The sequence below is a fragment of the Macaca mulatta genome, chromosome 10 (assembly GCF_049350105.2).
Source record: "Macaca mulatta isolate MMU2019108-1 chromosome 10, T2T-MMU8v2.0, whole genome shotgun sequence".
Classification (NCBI taxonomy): domain Eukaryota; kingdom Metazoa; phylum Chordata; class Mammalia; order Primates; family Cercopithecidae; genus Macaca; species Macaca mulatta.
This window is the reverse complement of record NC_133415.1, coordinates 12,198,414-12,215,377: the sequence shown is the minus strand read 5'-3', so window position 1 is coordinate 12,215,377 and position 16,964 is coordinate 12,198,414. Positions and strand designations below refer to the sequence as shown.

The following is a 16,964-nucleotide window of genomic DNA, read 5'->3' as shown; positions in this document are numbered from 1 at the left end:
CATTCTGCAGGAATTTTGTAGATAATCTTTATTAAGTTGAGGATTATTTTTAGCTTAGTAAGAGCTTTTACACTGAGTGTACTGATTTTACTAAGTACTTTTACTGCATTTACTAAGATGATCATATAGTTTTTCCCTTCGAATCTATTCATATGATAAATTATATTTATAGATTTCCTAATAATGAACCAAAACGCATTTCTAGGATAAACTCAATTTGTTTATAATGTATTATATTTTTATACATTCCAGGATTAAGTTTGCTAATATTTCCTCAGCATTGTTTGCACTGACATTCATGAGTGAGATTGGTCTGAACTTTTTCTTAATTTAAACTAGGATAAAACTAGGAAAATATTCCTTTTTTTTTTTTTTTTTTTTTTTTTTGAGACACTTTGTTGTTTAGGCTGGTTTCAAATTCTTGGGCTCAACTGATCCTCCCGCCTCAGCCTCCCAAAGTGCTGGGATTACAGGCATCCACCGTGCCATGCCAAGACTATTAAAATTTCAAGGTACTAGGGAGCAACAGTTGTTAGGGAAGCTGTGCCTTCAGGACGCACTCATTTCTCTGGGTTCGTGCCTTCCTGCCTTCCTGCCTTTTTGTTGTCCATTCATTTTTTTTCCCCTAGCATTTACAGTTTTCAGCTATCTAGACTTCCATATGGCTAGTCTTGTTCTTTTTTTTTTCTTCATAAAGATTCTTTCTTTGAGGATTCCAAACATTTATTTTAGTCTTTTATCTTTCTATAAATTCATCTCATCTGCAGTTACTTCATTTTCTTTTTCTTTTTTCTTTTTTTGAGGTGGAGTTTTACTCTGTTGCCCAGGGTAGAGTCCAGTGGGACGGTCTCGGCTCACTGCAACCTCCATCTCCTGGGTTCAAGCAATTCTCCTGCCTCAGGCTTCCGAGTAGCTGGGACTACAGGTGCCCGCCACCACGCCCGGCTAATTTTTGTATTTTTAGTGGAAATGGGGTTTCATCACGTTGGCCAGGCTGGTCTCAAACTCCTGACCCCAGGTGATCCGCCCACCTTGGCCTCCCAAAGTGCTAGGATTACAGATGTGAGCCACCATGCCAGGCCTGCAGTTACTTCATTTTCTGCTTATTGTGATTGGTGAATTTGCTGCCTCTCAATTTCAACAAGGCTTCTGAAGTTTGGGTTGCAGCCTCATTTGCAATGGCAGGGTTTTGTTTTTCTTTACCCTTTCCCTTCCCTGTGTGCTCACCCTCCCCCTCCAGCCGAGTTACTCCTGCTTCCACCAGGCTTCCAGGAACCCACCTCACAATGATGTCTATGGCCCCTTCCCATGGGCACACTGGGGACACTGCAGCCTCAGTGGCAGATTCAGAGGGAGGTTTGTTTCAGCATCCTGTGGGCTGCCGAAATGTGTCCTTCCCTCGCTGAACCAAGCACTTTGTCTAAGCCAGAGTCCCAGGCAGAGATCCCCTGCAGTTTTATTTTTTGTTTCCATTCCCGGTAGTGGAGCGCCACCCCTGTTGCTGGCTTCAGGCAGGAGGCTGACTTGGCTTCTGTCTCTTGTGGAGCATTTTAATCTCATTACCCTAAAAAAGCTGAAGATTTGGTGGCTGTGTGGACCCAGTACCCAAGTGCCCATGGCTTCAGCCATTTCCCTGCTTTCATCTCCATAGAGTTGCTCATTTTTGAGCATGGCTTCGTCTGTTTAGTTTTGCCTTATGTTTTATCTGCAATTGCTTTGGGTAACATGCAGAAGTTTCTGTTGACTTATTAGGCTTGTTATGTATTCCATTGCAAATGACAAATTACTTTAACACTTAGTGGCTCAAAACAACAGTCATTATATATATACACACGCACATATATATATATTTAAGGCAGAGTCTCACTCTGTCACCCAGGCTGGAGTGCAGTGTCATGACCTCGGCTCACTGTAACCTCCGCCTCCCAGGTTCTAGCAATTCTCCTGTCTCAGCCTCCTAAGTAGCTAGGACAACAGGTCCTGCCACTATGCCTAGCTAATTGTTTGTGTTTTTAGTAGAGACGGAGTTTCACCATATTGGCCAGGCTGGTCTCAAACTCCTGACCTCAAATCATCCACTGGCCTCAGCCTCCCAAAGTGCTGGGATTATAGGCATGAGCCACTGTGCCCTGCCTGTATATTATATTATATGATATTCTATTCTATTATAGTCATGATACGCTTCATTTGGGCAAGGCTTAGCTGGGTGATTCTTCTCTTCAAAGTGCAATCAACTGAGGTCACTTTTTGGATTCAGTTGGTTACACGCGTTAGTCCTGGGAGCTCAAGATGCTGGTGCTGATGGCTGGAAGGCTGGAATCCCCTGGGCCTCTTGGCCAGAGTATTTACATGAGGTCTTGGTGGTCTCAAGACTTCTTTCATGACAGCTCAGGACTCAGGTTCATGGTAACCTGTCTCAAGGCATCATTCTGATTACCAAGAGATGATTTCCAAGAGATGAAAATTGAAAGCAAATATTTTCTTAATGCCTGGGCCAGGAAAATGGCCCAATGTTGCTCGGTTAATCAATCACAAGCCTCCCCATATTCAAAGGGAGGAGTTTCAAGGAATTTGTGGCCATATGTCACCTGCTACCCTTGCTTATTATTATCCACCCCCCACCCCCCAGGACTTTGAGATCCTTTAGGGCAGAGACCATGTGTAATGTCACTGTTGGATCCCAAGGGTCTTCAATGACCTGGCTCAAGTGATGTAGGCTTGCCACCAACTAGATCCTGTGTGTACTCCCTTCATCCCTTCTTTGAAAAAAGAAGGCCGGGCGCGGTGGCTCAGGCCTGTAATACCAGCATTTTGGGAGGCCGAGACGGGCGGATCACGAGGTCAGGAGATCGAGACCATCCTGGCTAACACAGTGAAACCCCGAGTGAGCCGAGATCCGGCCACTGCACTCCAGCCTGGGCGACAGAGCAAGACTCCGTCTCAAAAAAAAAAGAAAAAGAAAAAGAAAAAGGAATAGGATTGCTGGGTCATATGGCACATTCTTCAGTCAACTGAAACACACTGCCAAGCAGCTCTCCAACTAGGTACCACTGGTCAATGTTTATTATTATTATTATTATATGTTTGTTTTTTTGAGAGGGAGTCTCGCTCTGTCGCCCAGGCTGGCATGCAGTGGTACAATCTCTGCTCACTGTAACCTCCACCTCCCAGGTTCAAGTGATTCTCTTGCCTCAGCCTCCCAAGTAGCTGGGAGTACAGGTGCACACCACCACACCCAGCTAATTTTTGTATTTTTAGTAGAGACGAGGTTTTGCCATGTTGGCCAGGCAGGTCTGGAACTCCTGACCTCAGGTGATCCGCCCACCTCGGCTTCCCAAAGTGTTGGGATTACAGGCGTGAGCCATCGCACCCAGCCCCGTTGGTCAATTTTGAAGATTATCATTATGCTGGGACTGGTGGCTTACTCCTCTAGTCCTAGCAATTTGGGAGGCTGAAGAGGGCCAACCCCTTGAGCTCAGGAATTCAAGACCAGCCCTGGCAACATGGCGAGACCCCATCTCTACAAAAAATAGAAATTAAAAAATTAGCTGGGTGTAGTGGCACACACCTGTAGTGCCAGCTACTTGGGAGACAGAGGTGGGAGGATCGCTTGAGCCCAGAAGGTTGAGGCACCATTGAGCCGTGATCACACTACCGCACTCCAGTCTGGGTGACATTGAGATCCTGTCTCAAAAAGAAAGAAAGAAAGAAAGAAAAAGATTATAATCATGCTGTGGCTCATGCACTCAAATATGGTGAATGCATCTCCCTTCTGTTCAGGTAACTCCAACTTCACATACAGAAAACAGAACTAGCACCTTGGATGCCAAAATAGCCTCAAGAGGGCAGGAGAGAGGGAGCAAAGGCCCACTGCAATTGGGCTGGGGCTGGGAATTCGAACTACAGGGCATGGTGCAGGCAGCTCCGTGTTTGGAAAAGCTTGTCCTGCAAAGACCAGCCTGACTTTCTCATTTGGTCTCAACGCTAACACAGAACACGTAATTCCAGATGGCAGAGGAGGAAGTTTCTACAATTTGCAATGACATAAAGTATATTTATATACTTCGCAATGGTATAAAGTAGAGGTTCATGGGTGAGCCTGAGAACCTATCCACCATTCATAGCTTTGTGTTTCAAAGAAAATGCCTACATACCTTGTTATTCTGTTAAAGAAAAAATTATTCAACGATATGTGTTAAAGCATGATCAGAAAAACTTTACGCAAGACCATCGTTATAGACACAGGAACCACTGCAATGAAGTCTTGCAATGGGATCGAGAGACTGGGCTTAACTCCAAACATGGCCAAGTGTGGGGGCCAATGGACGGAAAATTACTAAGAGGAAGCATCAGCGGTAAGGAGGATACTGGCTAAACTGACCTAATGGGATTCTTGCTGAAGACAAGCCCGGGTAATCAGACATCACCTGGAGTGGAGGATGAGAAACCCGATCAGATATGGAGGTGATCCCACATGGAGGATGAGGGGTTCTGGCTAAACTGACTTAGGAGGGTTCTTTGCTACAACTAGATTTTACAAGGAAGTGCATAGGTGGGCTTAACAGAAGATCCAGAAGCCTGACTAAAGTTTGGCAACGCAAAGAATCCTTGTCAGTACATACCCACCTTGAAAACCAACCGTGACGGTGCGGCTAATAACATTTACTGAGCCCATTCTTTGTATCAGGCACCATTCTAAGCATGTCTTATGCATTCTCTCATTTAATCTCAGCAATAATCCTCCGAGGCAGGTACTATGCTTATTTCTATTTTCCAGATGAGGGAACAGGCTCAGAAAAGTGAAGCTGTTTGTCCAAGGTTACACAGTGAGTGAGGATAAGGGAAGCCAAGGCTTCCATTGGTCCCCCCAAAATATCTGAATCTGAAACTCAGGATGCTAAACAGCATGCTTTCTGAGATTTAATGTATTAGTATGATCAAATCTTAGGGGCAGAGGGTTAGGGACAGTCCAATTATTCAGCCATATACCCCATGGCTAAGACAAAGCCTAATGCAGGGTGGACTTCAAATAAAGGTTTATTGAATTAATAAATGAAGGAGGCTGGGCGTGGTGGCTCACACCTGTAAATCCCAGCACACTGGGAGGCCAAGGCAGGCGGATCATGAGGTCAGGAGTTTGAGACCAGTCTGGCCAACATAGTGAAACCCTGTCTCTTCTAAAAATACAAAAAATTGGCCGGGCGCGGTGGCTCAAGCCTGTAATCCCAGCACTTTGGGAGGCCGAGACGGGCGGATCACAAGGTCAGGAGATCGAGACCATCCTGGCTGACACGGTGAAACCCCGTCTCTACTAAAAAAAATACAAAAACTTAGCCGGGCGAGGTGGCGGGCGCCTGTAGTCCCAGCTGCTCGGGAGGCTGAGGCAGGAGAATGGCGTAAACCCGGGAGGCGGAGCTTGCAGTGAGCTGAGATCCGGCCAGTGCACTCCAGCCTGGGCGACAGAGCGAGACTCCGTCTCAAAAAAAAAAAAAAAAAAAAAAATACAAAAAATTAGCCAGGTGTGATGGTGTGCACCTGTAATCCCAACTACTCGGGAAGCTGAGGCGGGAGAATCGTGTGAACCCAGGAGGCGGAGGTTGCAGTGAGCTGAGATTGCGCCATTGCACTCCAGCCTGGGTGACAGTGTGAGACTCCATCTCAAAAAAAGTAATAATAATAAATAAATAAATATATGAAGGGATATTGTCCCTGAAAGACCAGCCTGAGCAACATAGCGAGACTTCATCTCTACAAAAAAAATAAAATAAAATAAGTAAGCTGAGTGGCACGAGTCTGTAGTCCCAGCTACTGGGGAAGCTGAGGCAGGAAGATGGCTTGAGCCCCCGGATTCAAGGCTTCAGTTAGCTATGATTGCGTCACTGCACTCCAGCCTGGACAACAGAGCAAGACCCTGTCTCCAAAAAACAAGGTGTAACTTAATGCAGTGAAAATCACCTCTTGTATGGATAGCTCTGCAAGGTTTTTGTTTGTTTGTTTGGAGACAGAATCTCGTTCAATCGCCCAGGCTGGAGTGCAGTGGCACAATCTCGGCTCACTACAACCTCTGCCTTCTGGTCAGTTCAGGCGATTCTTGTGCCTCAGCCTCCTGAGTAGCTGGAATTATAGGCAAACACCACCACGCCTGGCTAATTTTTGTATTTTTTGTAGAGATAGGGTTTCACTATGGTGGAGAGGCTAGTCTCCAACTCCTGGCCTCAAGTGATTTACCTGCCATGGCCTCCCAAAGTGCTGGGATTACAGGCGTGAGCAACTGCACCTGGCCTATTCTGCAAGTTTTGATAAACAATTTTTTTTTTTGAGGTGGAGTCTTGCTCTGTCACCAGGCAGGAGTGCAGTGGCCCCATCTCAGCTCACTGCAACCTCTGCCTCCTGGGTTCAAGTGATTCCCCCACCTCAGCCTCCCGAGTAGCCGGGACTACAGGCGTACACCGTCATGCCCACCTAATTTTTTTTTTTTTTTTTTGAGACGGAGTCTCGCTCTGTCACCTGGGCTGAAATGCAGTGGCTCGATCTCAGCTCACTGCAACCTCCACCTCCCGGGTTCAAGCGATTCTCCTGCCTCAAGCCTCCAGAGTAGCTGAGATTAAACAGGCACCCGCCACTACGCCCAGCTAATGTATTGTATTTTTAGTGGAGACAGAGTTTCACCATATTGGACAGGCTGGTCTTGAACTCCTGACCTCGTGATTCGCATGCCTCGGCCTCCCAAAGTGTTGGGATTACAGGCTTGAGTCACCACGCTTGGTCACTAATTTTTTGTATTTCAGTAGAGACGGGGTTTCACCATGTTAGCCAGGATGGTCTCAATCTCCTGACCTCATGATCAGCCCACCTTGGTCTCCCAAAGTGCTGGGATTACAGGCGTGAGCCACCACGCCTGGCTGACAAACTTTTTTTTGACAATTTTGTTGTCAAAATTAAAATTGACAATTTTATTGTGTAACCAGTCCCATAAACAAGACATGGAATGATTCTATCATGCCTCTAAATTTCCCCATGCCTCTTAGTAGTAAATCTCTGCCCACCAATCCCCTGGCAACCACTGATCTTTTTTCTGTCCTTAACAGTTTTGCCTTTGCAAAAATGTCACATAAAGGGAATCCTGCAGTCTCTAGACATTTGAGTCTGGCATCATTCACTTTGCATAATACATTTGAGGGTCACCCATATTGATGAGTGTATCCACTGTTCGTTGCTTTTTATTCCTGAATAGTGTTTATTCCTGAGTAGTGTACCACAGTTTGTACCCTCCCCACTTGAGAAGCATTTGGGTTGTTTCCAGGTTTGGGTTATTACAAATAAAACTGCTCTAAATATTTCTGTTCAGGATTGGGCTCGGTGGCTCATGCCTATAATCCCAACACTTTGGGAGGCCAAGGCGGGCGGATCACCTGAGGTCAGAAGCTCAAGACCAGCCTGGCCAACATGGTGAAACCCCATCTCTACTAAAAATACAAAAATTAGCCAGGCATGGCAGCGGGCACCTGTAATCCCAGTTACTCATGAGGCTGAGGCAGGAGAATCACTTGAACCAGGAGGTGGAGGTTGCAGTGAGCCAAGATCGCACCACTGTGCCTCCCATAGTGCTCGATTAAACTTCTGTACATGGTCTCGATCTCCTGACCTCATGATCCGCCCGTTTCAGCCTCCCAAAGTGCTGGGATTACAGGCATGAGCCACCGCAGATGTGGGGCATCTTTTCATGTGCTGAGTTGCCATGTGTGTATCTTCTTTGGTGAGGTGTATAACTATTCAAATCTTTTGCTCATTTTTTTAAAAGTGGGTCCTCTCCTTATTTTTGAGTTTGAACGTTCTTTATTTGGGATGCAAGTTCTTTATATCTATGCTTTGCAAATATTTTCTCCCAGACTATCGTTTGTCTTTTCATACATTCTTTTAACAATGTCTTTTAAAGAGCAGAAGTTCTTAATTTTGATAAAGTCCAGTTTATCAATTGTTTCTTTTATGAATCATGTTTTTCATGTTGTATCTAAGAACTCTTTACTTTACCTAAGGTCACAATGTGCTTTTTTTTTGAAATGGAGTCTCACTCTGTCCAAGTTGCTTACTGCAACTTCCACCTCCTGGGTTCAAGCGATTCTCCTTCCTCAGCCTTCCGAGTAGCTAGGACTACAGGTGTGTGCCGCCATGCCAGGCTCATTTGTGTATTTTTAGTAGAGATGGGGTTTCACCATGTTGGCCAGGATGGTCTTGATCTCTTGACTTCATGATCTGCCCGCCTGAGCCTCCCAAAGTGCTGGGATTACAGGCGTGAGCCACCGCGCCCGGGCTTCTCTTGTGCTTTCTTCTAAACGTTTTATATAGTCATAGTAGCACCTTATAAGTGTGCTGGATTAAATGCAGAAATGTATGTAAAGCCCTTAGAACAAGGCCTGGTAAAGACTAAACAATCAACTGAGTCTTAGATGGATATTGCCTATGTAATGTTTATAAGGAACACCCTCAGGCCCAGCACACATTTCCTCCACACAGATATTGTGTCCTGTCATCACAGAATGGCAGGATGCTAGAGAAGCAAAAGCCTCTACCCATATCCTCATCCAACCTGCTCCTGGAACCAGTGAAGGTAACTGAAGACATAGAGAGGCCACAGAGCTACAGGGCAGCAGGAGAGCCAGCCCTGGAAGGTGGCCCTTCCCCTGCAGGGAGCACTCCTCCATCTAGCCTCTGTTTCCGTGAAACCTGGAGGTCTAGCCCAAGCTGTGATGGGCTGATGGGGACTAGGCTCTGTTTACTGAGCACCTACTGTATGCCAGGCCCTTGGGTAAGGCACTGAATAAGTTAGACAACACCTGGGCCTCGGGAGCTCACGGACTAGCAGAGGAAGAGGCCATGAACAAACGATTGCGTAATTAATTGATGGATTCAGGAAAGGGGCAACGTTCTGGGGTAGGAGGGGATGGGGAAGAGGAAGTCTCAGCTGCCGCCTCTGTGCCAGGCCCCTCCAGGCTGGGGGTGGGAGGGTGCGCGGGCACAGGGACACAGATGACGTCATCGTAAGAGGCAGGGGAAAGGTGGTCCTGGGAGGTGGGGGCTGCTCTGGAGGGCTCTAAGAGGGTCATTCACTCGTGGTTCATTCATTCATTTGAGAAATACTCATGCGGCGCCTACTGTGTACCAAGCACCCCCTAAGAAGGACGAACACGGCTCCTGCCCTCTCACTATGTTTGGGGCCAAAGCGGCAGGAAACAGCCAAACAAATCAAGCATGAAGATGGTTTCAGCAGAGTCGACGGCTCGGAGGGGCTGCGACCGGGGCAGGGGACCGGGGATACGGAGCAGGGACACGGCCCGCACTTGATGCACACGCACCGCCCTCCCCCAACACTTTGCATGCAAAGAGGTCACCGCACTGGCTGCGAGCGCGCCCTGCGCCCCGGGCCGCCGCACGCGCGCCCCCGCGCCCGAGGTCGCGCGCCCGCCCAGCCCCCCGCCCGCGCCCCGCGAGCTGCGCCCGCCGCGCACGACGCCCCCTCGCGGGAGCCCTGGGCCGCCGGCCGCGCGCTCAGGGGAGGGGGCGGGGGCGCCGCGCACGCGCACGGGCCGGCGGCGCGCGCCGAGCGGGGGGCACCGCGCGGGTGCAGCCACGATGGAAGGGGGTGCGTACGGAGCGGGCAAAGCCGGGGGCGCCTTCGACCCCTATACCCTGGTCCGGCAGCCGCACACCATCCTGCGCGTCGTGTCTTGGGTAAGGACGGACTGGCCGGCGGCTCCGCCAGGCCGGGGTGGGGGTGTGGGCGAGGGCGGCGCGCCCGGACAGACCCGGACCCCACCGGGCCCCCGGCGGCGGCGCGGCGGCACGGCGGCGGGCGAGGAGCTGTCCTGCCTGCGGGGCCCGCTGCCGCTGCTCCTCCTTCCTGGGCCCCGGGCGGGCGGGAGCCCTGGCGCTCGCGGGAGACACCGCTCCCGCTCCCGGAGCCCTGGTTTCCTGGGGCCCCCTGGTCCGTGCGCCCCCCTTCCCGCCCCGATTGCTGTGACCTCCAGGCGGCGGCTATGCAGCTAAAGGCTCGGATTGTGCGCGGCCGCCAGGGCGGACTGGGGACCGCGGGGACGGAGCCGGGGTTTAAGGTGGCCTTTTTAGAGGGTGGATCAGGGCGTGGACCATCTCGCTGGGGTGCACGCCGCGCCTGCGATGGACGTTGGAGGAGGAGAGGGTAGGGAACCGGGTTCGTATTGCCTAGCCCGGCCCGTGTGGAGCGATGAGTCGGGAGCTGGGTACCTCTTTTCCACCCTGGAACTGCCTCTCCTTCTCGCGTGACCTTGGGAGCCACCCAGGAAATGTTCTCGAGAAATGAGGACTTCAGTTCCAAGGTGGGGAGTGCCATCTCCTCTCTCATGCCTCAGTTTCCCGATTTATAGATAAGGTGGGAGGAGCCTTCTTGAGGCCCCCTTGGGCTCTGACATTTCATGAACCGGTAACACCCCTCCCACTCAGCATGCACCTGGATGCCCATGGCGGGTGTCTGGGAGAAAGGTCTGCTCCCACAGTGAAGAGGCCAGGGTGGCCTCCAGCCCAGCTGAGGGGCAGGGTCCTCAGTGCGGAGGGCTGAGTGGGACTCTTGTTCAGTCAGGTGGTCAGGGGAGGATGGGTCAGAGACAGGGAGCACAGAGGGAGGAGTTCAGGTGCCTTGAGTGTCACCCCATGGAAAGAAGCCCTGCTGGGGTCTGAAGAGGGGGTTCCTGGGGCTCCCTGGGGTTGGCTGGCTGTAACCCAGAAACCCCCACTCTAGGTTCTGGCCTCTCCAGGCCTGGGGCCCATTCCTGATGGGCTCAGACTAGAAGGGCTTGGACTGGGGATGCTGGGCAGGGGCACTGTCAGGGACCCCAGGGGCTACCCCAAGGCCAACTGTGACCTCAGGGTGCTCAAGCTCCCTCGTTTCCTTGGTTTTCAGGGTCTGGTTGGTAGGATGGCTTGGGTATGTATCCCTGGCCTGCCAAGGATGACCCCATTTAAAGCCTTTTCTTCTCAAATGCCATCAGATGGGAGCTCTTTGAGGGCAGGAAAGCCTAATTCCTTTAGCCTTTATGTCAGCACCTGCACAGAACCTGGCACCCCAGCACATCTGTGAGTGTTTGTGGCTCTGAATTCATTCATCTGTGCCAGTCTCCTGCTCCCCAGATGTCCCGACAGACCCTTGGCAAAGGTGGGAGCCCGGGGTGGCACCTGCCGGATCAGGCGGGTGGGCTGTGTTCACTGCTTCAGTCTGCCTGCCCCTGGGCCTCTGGCCTGGAAGGGCGAAGCCGCTGGCTTTGTGAGGGGGCGTGGACATTCTGTCTGTTTGGGTCATTTCTGCCTGTGATACCTTCATTTAGCAAAGCTTTATTGAATCTGCTGGTCCCTGAGGGAAGGCAGCGTGACTCAGAAGCAGCCCTTGTTCTCAGGAAGCCACCGTCACACTGGGAAGTGAGCCAGGTGCCCCTAGGCAGAGGCCACAAGAGCCAGGAGAGGGGTCTCCCTGCTGTGGAATCAAATTTCATGGTGAAGGTAATGTCAGATTGGGCCTGGTGGGATGAGGGTTTACACGTGTGCACATCGAGGGGCGAGGACGTGGAAAGCAGGAGGAAGGATCAGCCCCTCTGAGCATCCGTGGGGTGCAAGACCACACATAGCCACCCAGCTGGTTCCCCAACACTAGAGGAAGCTGAGGCTCAGCAAGGCCAAGTGCCTGGCCCAAGGTCACTAAGCATGTAAGTGGTAGACGAGCATTTGAGCCTAGGTCTTCCTGTCTCCAAAGCATAGTTCTCCCCCTGGGACAGGGAAGAGTCCAGAATCCTGGAGTGTCAGGATTGGAAAGGACACAAAGGTCACGTGTGCCAACCAATGCTCAAACAATGCCGCAACCTCCCAACCCCGCTCACACACGTGGATACAAGGCGCTCACTACTTTTGTCGAACCAAGAGATAGGCTGATTGACACCTTTAAAAGTAGCTTTTTTTCCTGATCAAAGTAACACCTGCCAATTATTGGAAAGTATAAAATTCACGTGTGATGGTTGCACGGTAGGAATGTACTTAACACCACTGAGATGGTGAAGATGGCAAATTGTATGTTACGTGTATTTTCCCACAACAGAAAAAGTTTGGTGGGGGGTGGTAATCATGTGATACCACCACTTAGGGAGGGCTGCAGTGAATATGGGGCTGTTTCCTTCTGGTCTTTTAGAGACTGTGTGGTGTGCTGAGCCATTTAAACACATCAGGAGCTGCGGGGGATGCAGCCGGTGCCTGCTCTTGGGCCTCACAACACAGGGCAGAGCAAGTGAAGACTGACCTCCAGGACTAGGGTGACCCGTTTATCCTGGTGTGCTGGAACTTCCTGCCTTTAGCATTCCGAGAGGCCCTCAATCCAGACAAACAGGGACAATTAGTCACCCTGTCCAGGACTCCTGGACAACCCAGACCTCTACCACAGCCCTGGAGGGGCCCTACCAGTATGTGCATGTGGACCTGTGGTTTTTTTTTTTTTTTTTCTTTTTTTGAGACGGAGTCTCGCTCTGTCCTCCAGGCTGGAGTGCAATGGTTTGATCTCAGCTCATTGCAACCTCTGCCTCCCAGGTTCAGGCAACTCTCCTGCCTCGGCCTCCCAAGTAGCTGGGATTACAGGCACACACCACCACGCCCAGCTAATTTTTGTACTTTTAGTAGAGATGGGGTTTCACCAGGTTGGCCAGGCTAGTTTCGAACTCCTGACCTCAGGTGATCCACCCGCCTTGGCCTCCCAACATGCTGGAATTATAGGTGTGAGCCACCACACCCTGCCTAGACCTGGGATTTTTGTAAAATTTGTAAGAGAAAGATTTTTTTTTTCCTGCTGCTTTTCCAAAAGAGGGCCTCCAAATCATGTAAGCTTCAGGGCCTCACCAACCTGGACCTACCCTGGAACCCAAGCCCTCCCAGTCCCTGGGTCAGCCTGCGCAGAAGCAGGGCCTCCGAGACCTGGCTTGTCTCTTTTTAATTTTTTTAGAGACAGGATCTTGCTGTGTTGCCCAGGCTGGTCTCAGACTCCTGGGCTCAAGTGATCCTCCCACCTCAGCCTTCTGAGTAGCTGGGATGACGAGGCGAGGCGTGGGCCACTGCATCCGGCATGGCTTGTCTCTCGACTAAGGCTTTCTCACCTCTTGGTGTCATCGCCCCGGTGGCAGATCAGCTGCCACTCCTGGCACCCCCAGGCCACAGCTGTGACCTTCAGTAAGCGTCCCCTCCCCACCCTCTGTGCCTCAGTCTTCCCACCCGAACTGGTCTGGGCTGGGGCAGAAGTGCCTGATCTGTTGCGCTGTGACTGCAGCCTGTCAGTGACTCATTTCTTTGTTCTAAAGCCAGATGGGAAAAAGAGGAGTTACAGCAAGGAGCTAAACTGATTCAATAGAAAGGACCACCTTTTATTTGGAGTTTATATTCTTTTTTGCAGGGGGCTAAAATGGACTATAGGGAATGAGTGTCAGTGCTGGTAGATGAGTTTTTTGTTTTTGTTTTTTTTTGAGATGGAGTCTTTCTCTGTCGCCCAGGCTTTGGCTCACTGCAACCTCTGCCTCCCGGTTTCAAGTGATTCTCCTGCCTCAGCCTCCTGAATAGCTGCGATTACAGGCACCTGCCACCACGCCCAGCTACTTTTTTAATTTTTAGTAGAGACAGGGTTTCGCCCTCTTGGCCAGGCTGGTCTCAAACTCCTGACCTAGTGATCCACCCACCTCGGCCTCCCGAAGTGCTGGGATTCCAGGCGGGAGCTGCCGCGCCCAGTCGATGTTTCTTTAGTTCTCCATTTTGACAAAATGAAAATGATAAAATGTTTGAAATATTGCCATTTTCAGGGTTCATTTTTTAAGGGCTTTGGCTGTAATACCACATGGTTCTGTAAGTGGAGTGGGTATCTTCCCCCCCATTTTACAGATGACAGAATTAAGGCTCAGCCTGGAGAAGTGACTTGTGCTAGCTCAAGGCCTGGGCTTATCAGAGCCTTGGTTTGAACCCGGCCTACCGGGTTCCACGTTCTATGTACTCCCTGTGGCTTCCCTGCCTGGATCTCCATGACACCAAGGGGTGGCCTGAGGGAGGTGGCTTTGTACCCCTGGTTTTATCCACCCCCCACCCCCCCCCATCATCTCAAGTGAACACTGAATAAAAAAAGCTGAACTTGGCCAGGTGAGGTGCCTTACGCTTATAATCCCAGCACTTCGGGAGGCCAAGGCGGGCGGACCACTTGAGGTGGAGAGAGGGGCTGTGAGCAGATCAAGGGTATTTCAGAAGCTCGTGTAGAAGCTTGGTTTGGAGAGGGCTCTGTGGCTGGAAATGTATGGTCACATCCAGCCTGTCCTCTCCCAGTACCGGGCACAGCCCTGTCACCTAGACAGGAGGGTGGACCCGTGGCCCTCATTTGGCATTTATTGCTGACCACCCTGCAGTGTTTCTCGCCTTTTCACCTCCTGTGGCCGGCTCCTCTGCTGCTTCTTCTCTCTCAGGTCTAGGACAGGGTCAGCTGCAAGGAGACCCCCAGGAGGTGATAGATTTCTGCTGTGTCTTGGGCACTTCCTCATGTCCAGGGACAGCCCAGGGGCAGCCTGGTGAGCCTGAGAAAGCCTGGGGCATCAGTGGCAGGGCCATCAGAGTGGGACCTTGGAAAATCCCTACCTCTTTCAGCCTCAGTTGCCTCACCTGTAACATGGGATTGAAGGGCCTGGGTTTGGGGAGGCTGCGAGGGCTTATGAAAATTCTAATTTTGGCTGGGTGCAGTGGCTCATGCCTGTAATCCCAGCACTTTGGGAGGTGGAAGCAGGTGGATCACCTGAGGTCAGGAGTTCAAGAGCAGCCTGGCCAACATGGTGAAACCCTGTCTCTACTAAAAATACAAAAATACAAAAAATTAGCCAGGCGTGGTGGTGGGCGCCTGTAGTCCTAGCTACTTGGGAGGCTGAGGCACGAGAGTCACTTAAGCCCTAGAGGCAGAAGTTGCAGTGAGCCGAGAACATGCCATTGCACTCCAGCCTGGGCTAAAAGAGTGAAACTCCATTTCAAAATAAATAAATAAATAAAAATAAAGGAAAAGAAAATGCAAGTTTTTTTGGTTTGTGTTTTTTTTCTTCAGAATGGAGGGCAGTGGCATGATCTTAGCTCACTGCAGCCTCTGCCTCCCAAGTTCAAGCAATTCTCCTGCCTCAGACTCCAGGGTAGATGGGATTACAGGCATGTGCCACCGTACTGGACTAATTTTTGTATTTTTAGTAGAGACAGGGTTTCATCATGCTGGCCAGGCTGGTCTTGAACTCCCGACCTCAAGTGTTCTGCCCGCCCCAGCCTCCCAAAGTGCTGGGATTACAGGTGTGAGCCACCTCACCCAGCCTGAATGCAAGTTTAAAAGGCCTGCTGTACATCTGCTGTGGTTGGTTTTGTTATCCCCTCCTTAGATGAGAAGCTGAGGCCCAGAGAGGTTAACTGGAGTCGCTGGGATGGGAACCCATAGCTCCTGCTCCAGGGAGTCCCCAGCCATGTGGGGAGTCCCACATGAGCAGCACGTGCAAAGCTGTTGGGCGGGCCTGAGCCCCAGAGAGAAAAAACAGAAGCTGGGAGAGGAAGGGAAGAGAGGAGGAGAAGCCAGGAGGGGGAGGGAGGGAGGAAGGGAGAGGCAGATGGCAGGGCTGTTGGAGGGAGCCACACTTGGCACCCAGACCGGAAGAACCAGCTGTCAGGTGGGAGGGGAGGCAGAGCAGGCGCTGGGGAGTGCCTTGGCCTGGAGACCTGAGGCTGCGTTCTACACCCTGTCTGCCTGTGATTGGCCGTGTGACTGGAGCGAGAGGCCGATGCTGTCCTGGCCTGAGTTTCCCCATCTGTCAAATGGGAAGAGGATAGTTGGATTGCTCTGGTGGTTCCCAACCTTTCCACCCTTGAAGAACCTCAGTCTTGCTCCTAGTGGACTCCAGGTTGGGAACTTTGGATCGGTCAGTCTTTAGAGAAGTGATGTTGGAGCCAGGCGTGGTGGCTCAAGCTTGTAATCCCAGCACTTTGGGAGGCCGAGGCAGTTGACTCACTTGACATTAGGCTGGTTTGAGACCAGCCCGGCCAACATGGTGAAACCCTGCCTTTACTAAAAATACAAAAATTAGCCAGGTGTGGTGGTGCCTAGGATTATGCTTGTAATCCTAGCTACTCGGGAGACTGAGGCACGAGAATCACTTGAACCGCGAGGTGGAGGTTGCAGTGAGCCGAGATCCTGCCACTGCTTTCCAGCCAGGGCAACAGAGTGAGACTCTGTTTCAAAAAAAAAAAAAGTGATGTTTGGAGCCATCCCCTCATGCTTTGCGGGGGCCTGCAGCAGAGGGGAGCCTGGGCCCCAGGTCTATCCATGGGAGCAGAGCAGACGGCGTCAGCTGGAGCCTGGAAGGGCAGTCATGCCCTGTGTTTTGGGAGAAACTTCCCTTCCAGGGATGGAGATTTGCTCAGCTCTCTGCTGCTGATGGAGCAGGGGCCAGGTGAAGGGGACTGGGAGGGAGGGGCGGCTGTGTAGCTGGGACAGCCCCAAGCTGTCTGACCCAAGCTGCAATCATGCAGGAACTTTAACAAGCTGGGGCTCCTCCAGTACCTCACAGTCCAGGGGGCAAGAGTTCCTGAGCCTTCAGCCCCTTCTAGAATGTCCCTGACACCTTTTGTAAATTGCACTGTTACCTGGCCTCCCCCAGACCCTGCTTCCTGCAGCCTGCTCAGTGGGGGCCTCTTTATCCCTCAGACCCTCCCTCGCTGGGCCTACAGGTCGAGGGTCCTTCTGGTTCTTGAGGCCACTTCCAGGCCATTGTCCCTCAGCTTTGAATCTCACACCAACACTGGGTCGCCCACTCCCCTTCATGATGAGCTGGCTCCAGGCCACTTTGCCCGTTCTTCAAAGATGCCTACCCAGGTCGGGCGCGGTGGCTCACGCCTGTAATCCCAGCACTTTG

At 51.3% G+C, this 16,964-nt stretch overlaps 1 protein-coding gene and 1 long non-coding RNA gene across 8 annotated transcripts in view; one reads left to right on the top strand and one right to left on the bottom strand.

The window, feature by feature from the left end:
• Positions 1–9,125: 9,125 nt before the first annotated feature.
• The window catches only part of SYNGR1 (synaptogyrin 1), a 33,829-nt gene continuing 25,990 nt past the window's right edge, over positions 9,126–16,964 (top strand). For 3 of the 7 annotated variants that reach the window (XM_077948003.1, XM_077948002.1, XM_077948005.1), the window contains exon 1: positions 9,126–9,729. In XM_077948003.1, the coding sequence (XP_077804129.1) occupies positions 9,141–9,729 (589 nt within the window). In that variant the 5' untranslated portion in view covers positions 9,126–9,140. 7 annotated transcript variants of the gene reach the window in all.
• On the bottom strand, positions 13,065–13,826 carry LOC144331732 (uncharacterized). The gene is made up of 2 exons (XR_013399102.1): positions 13,731–13,826; positions 13,065–13,565 (listed from the first exon to the last, which is right to left on the bottom strand). It is a non-coding gene; the product is annotated as an uncharacterized LOC144331732 (long non-coding RNA).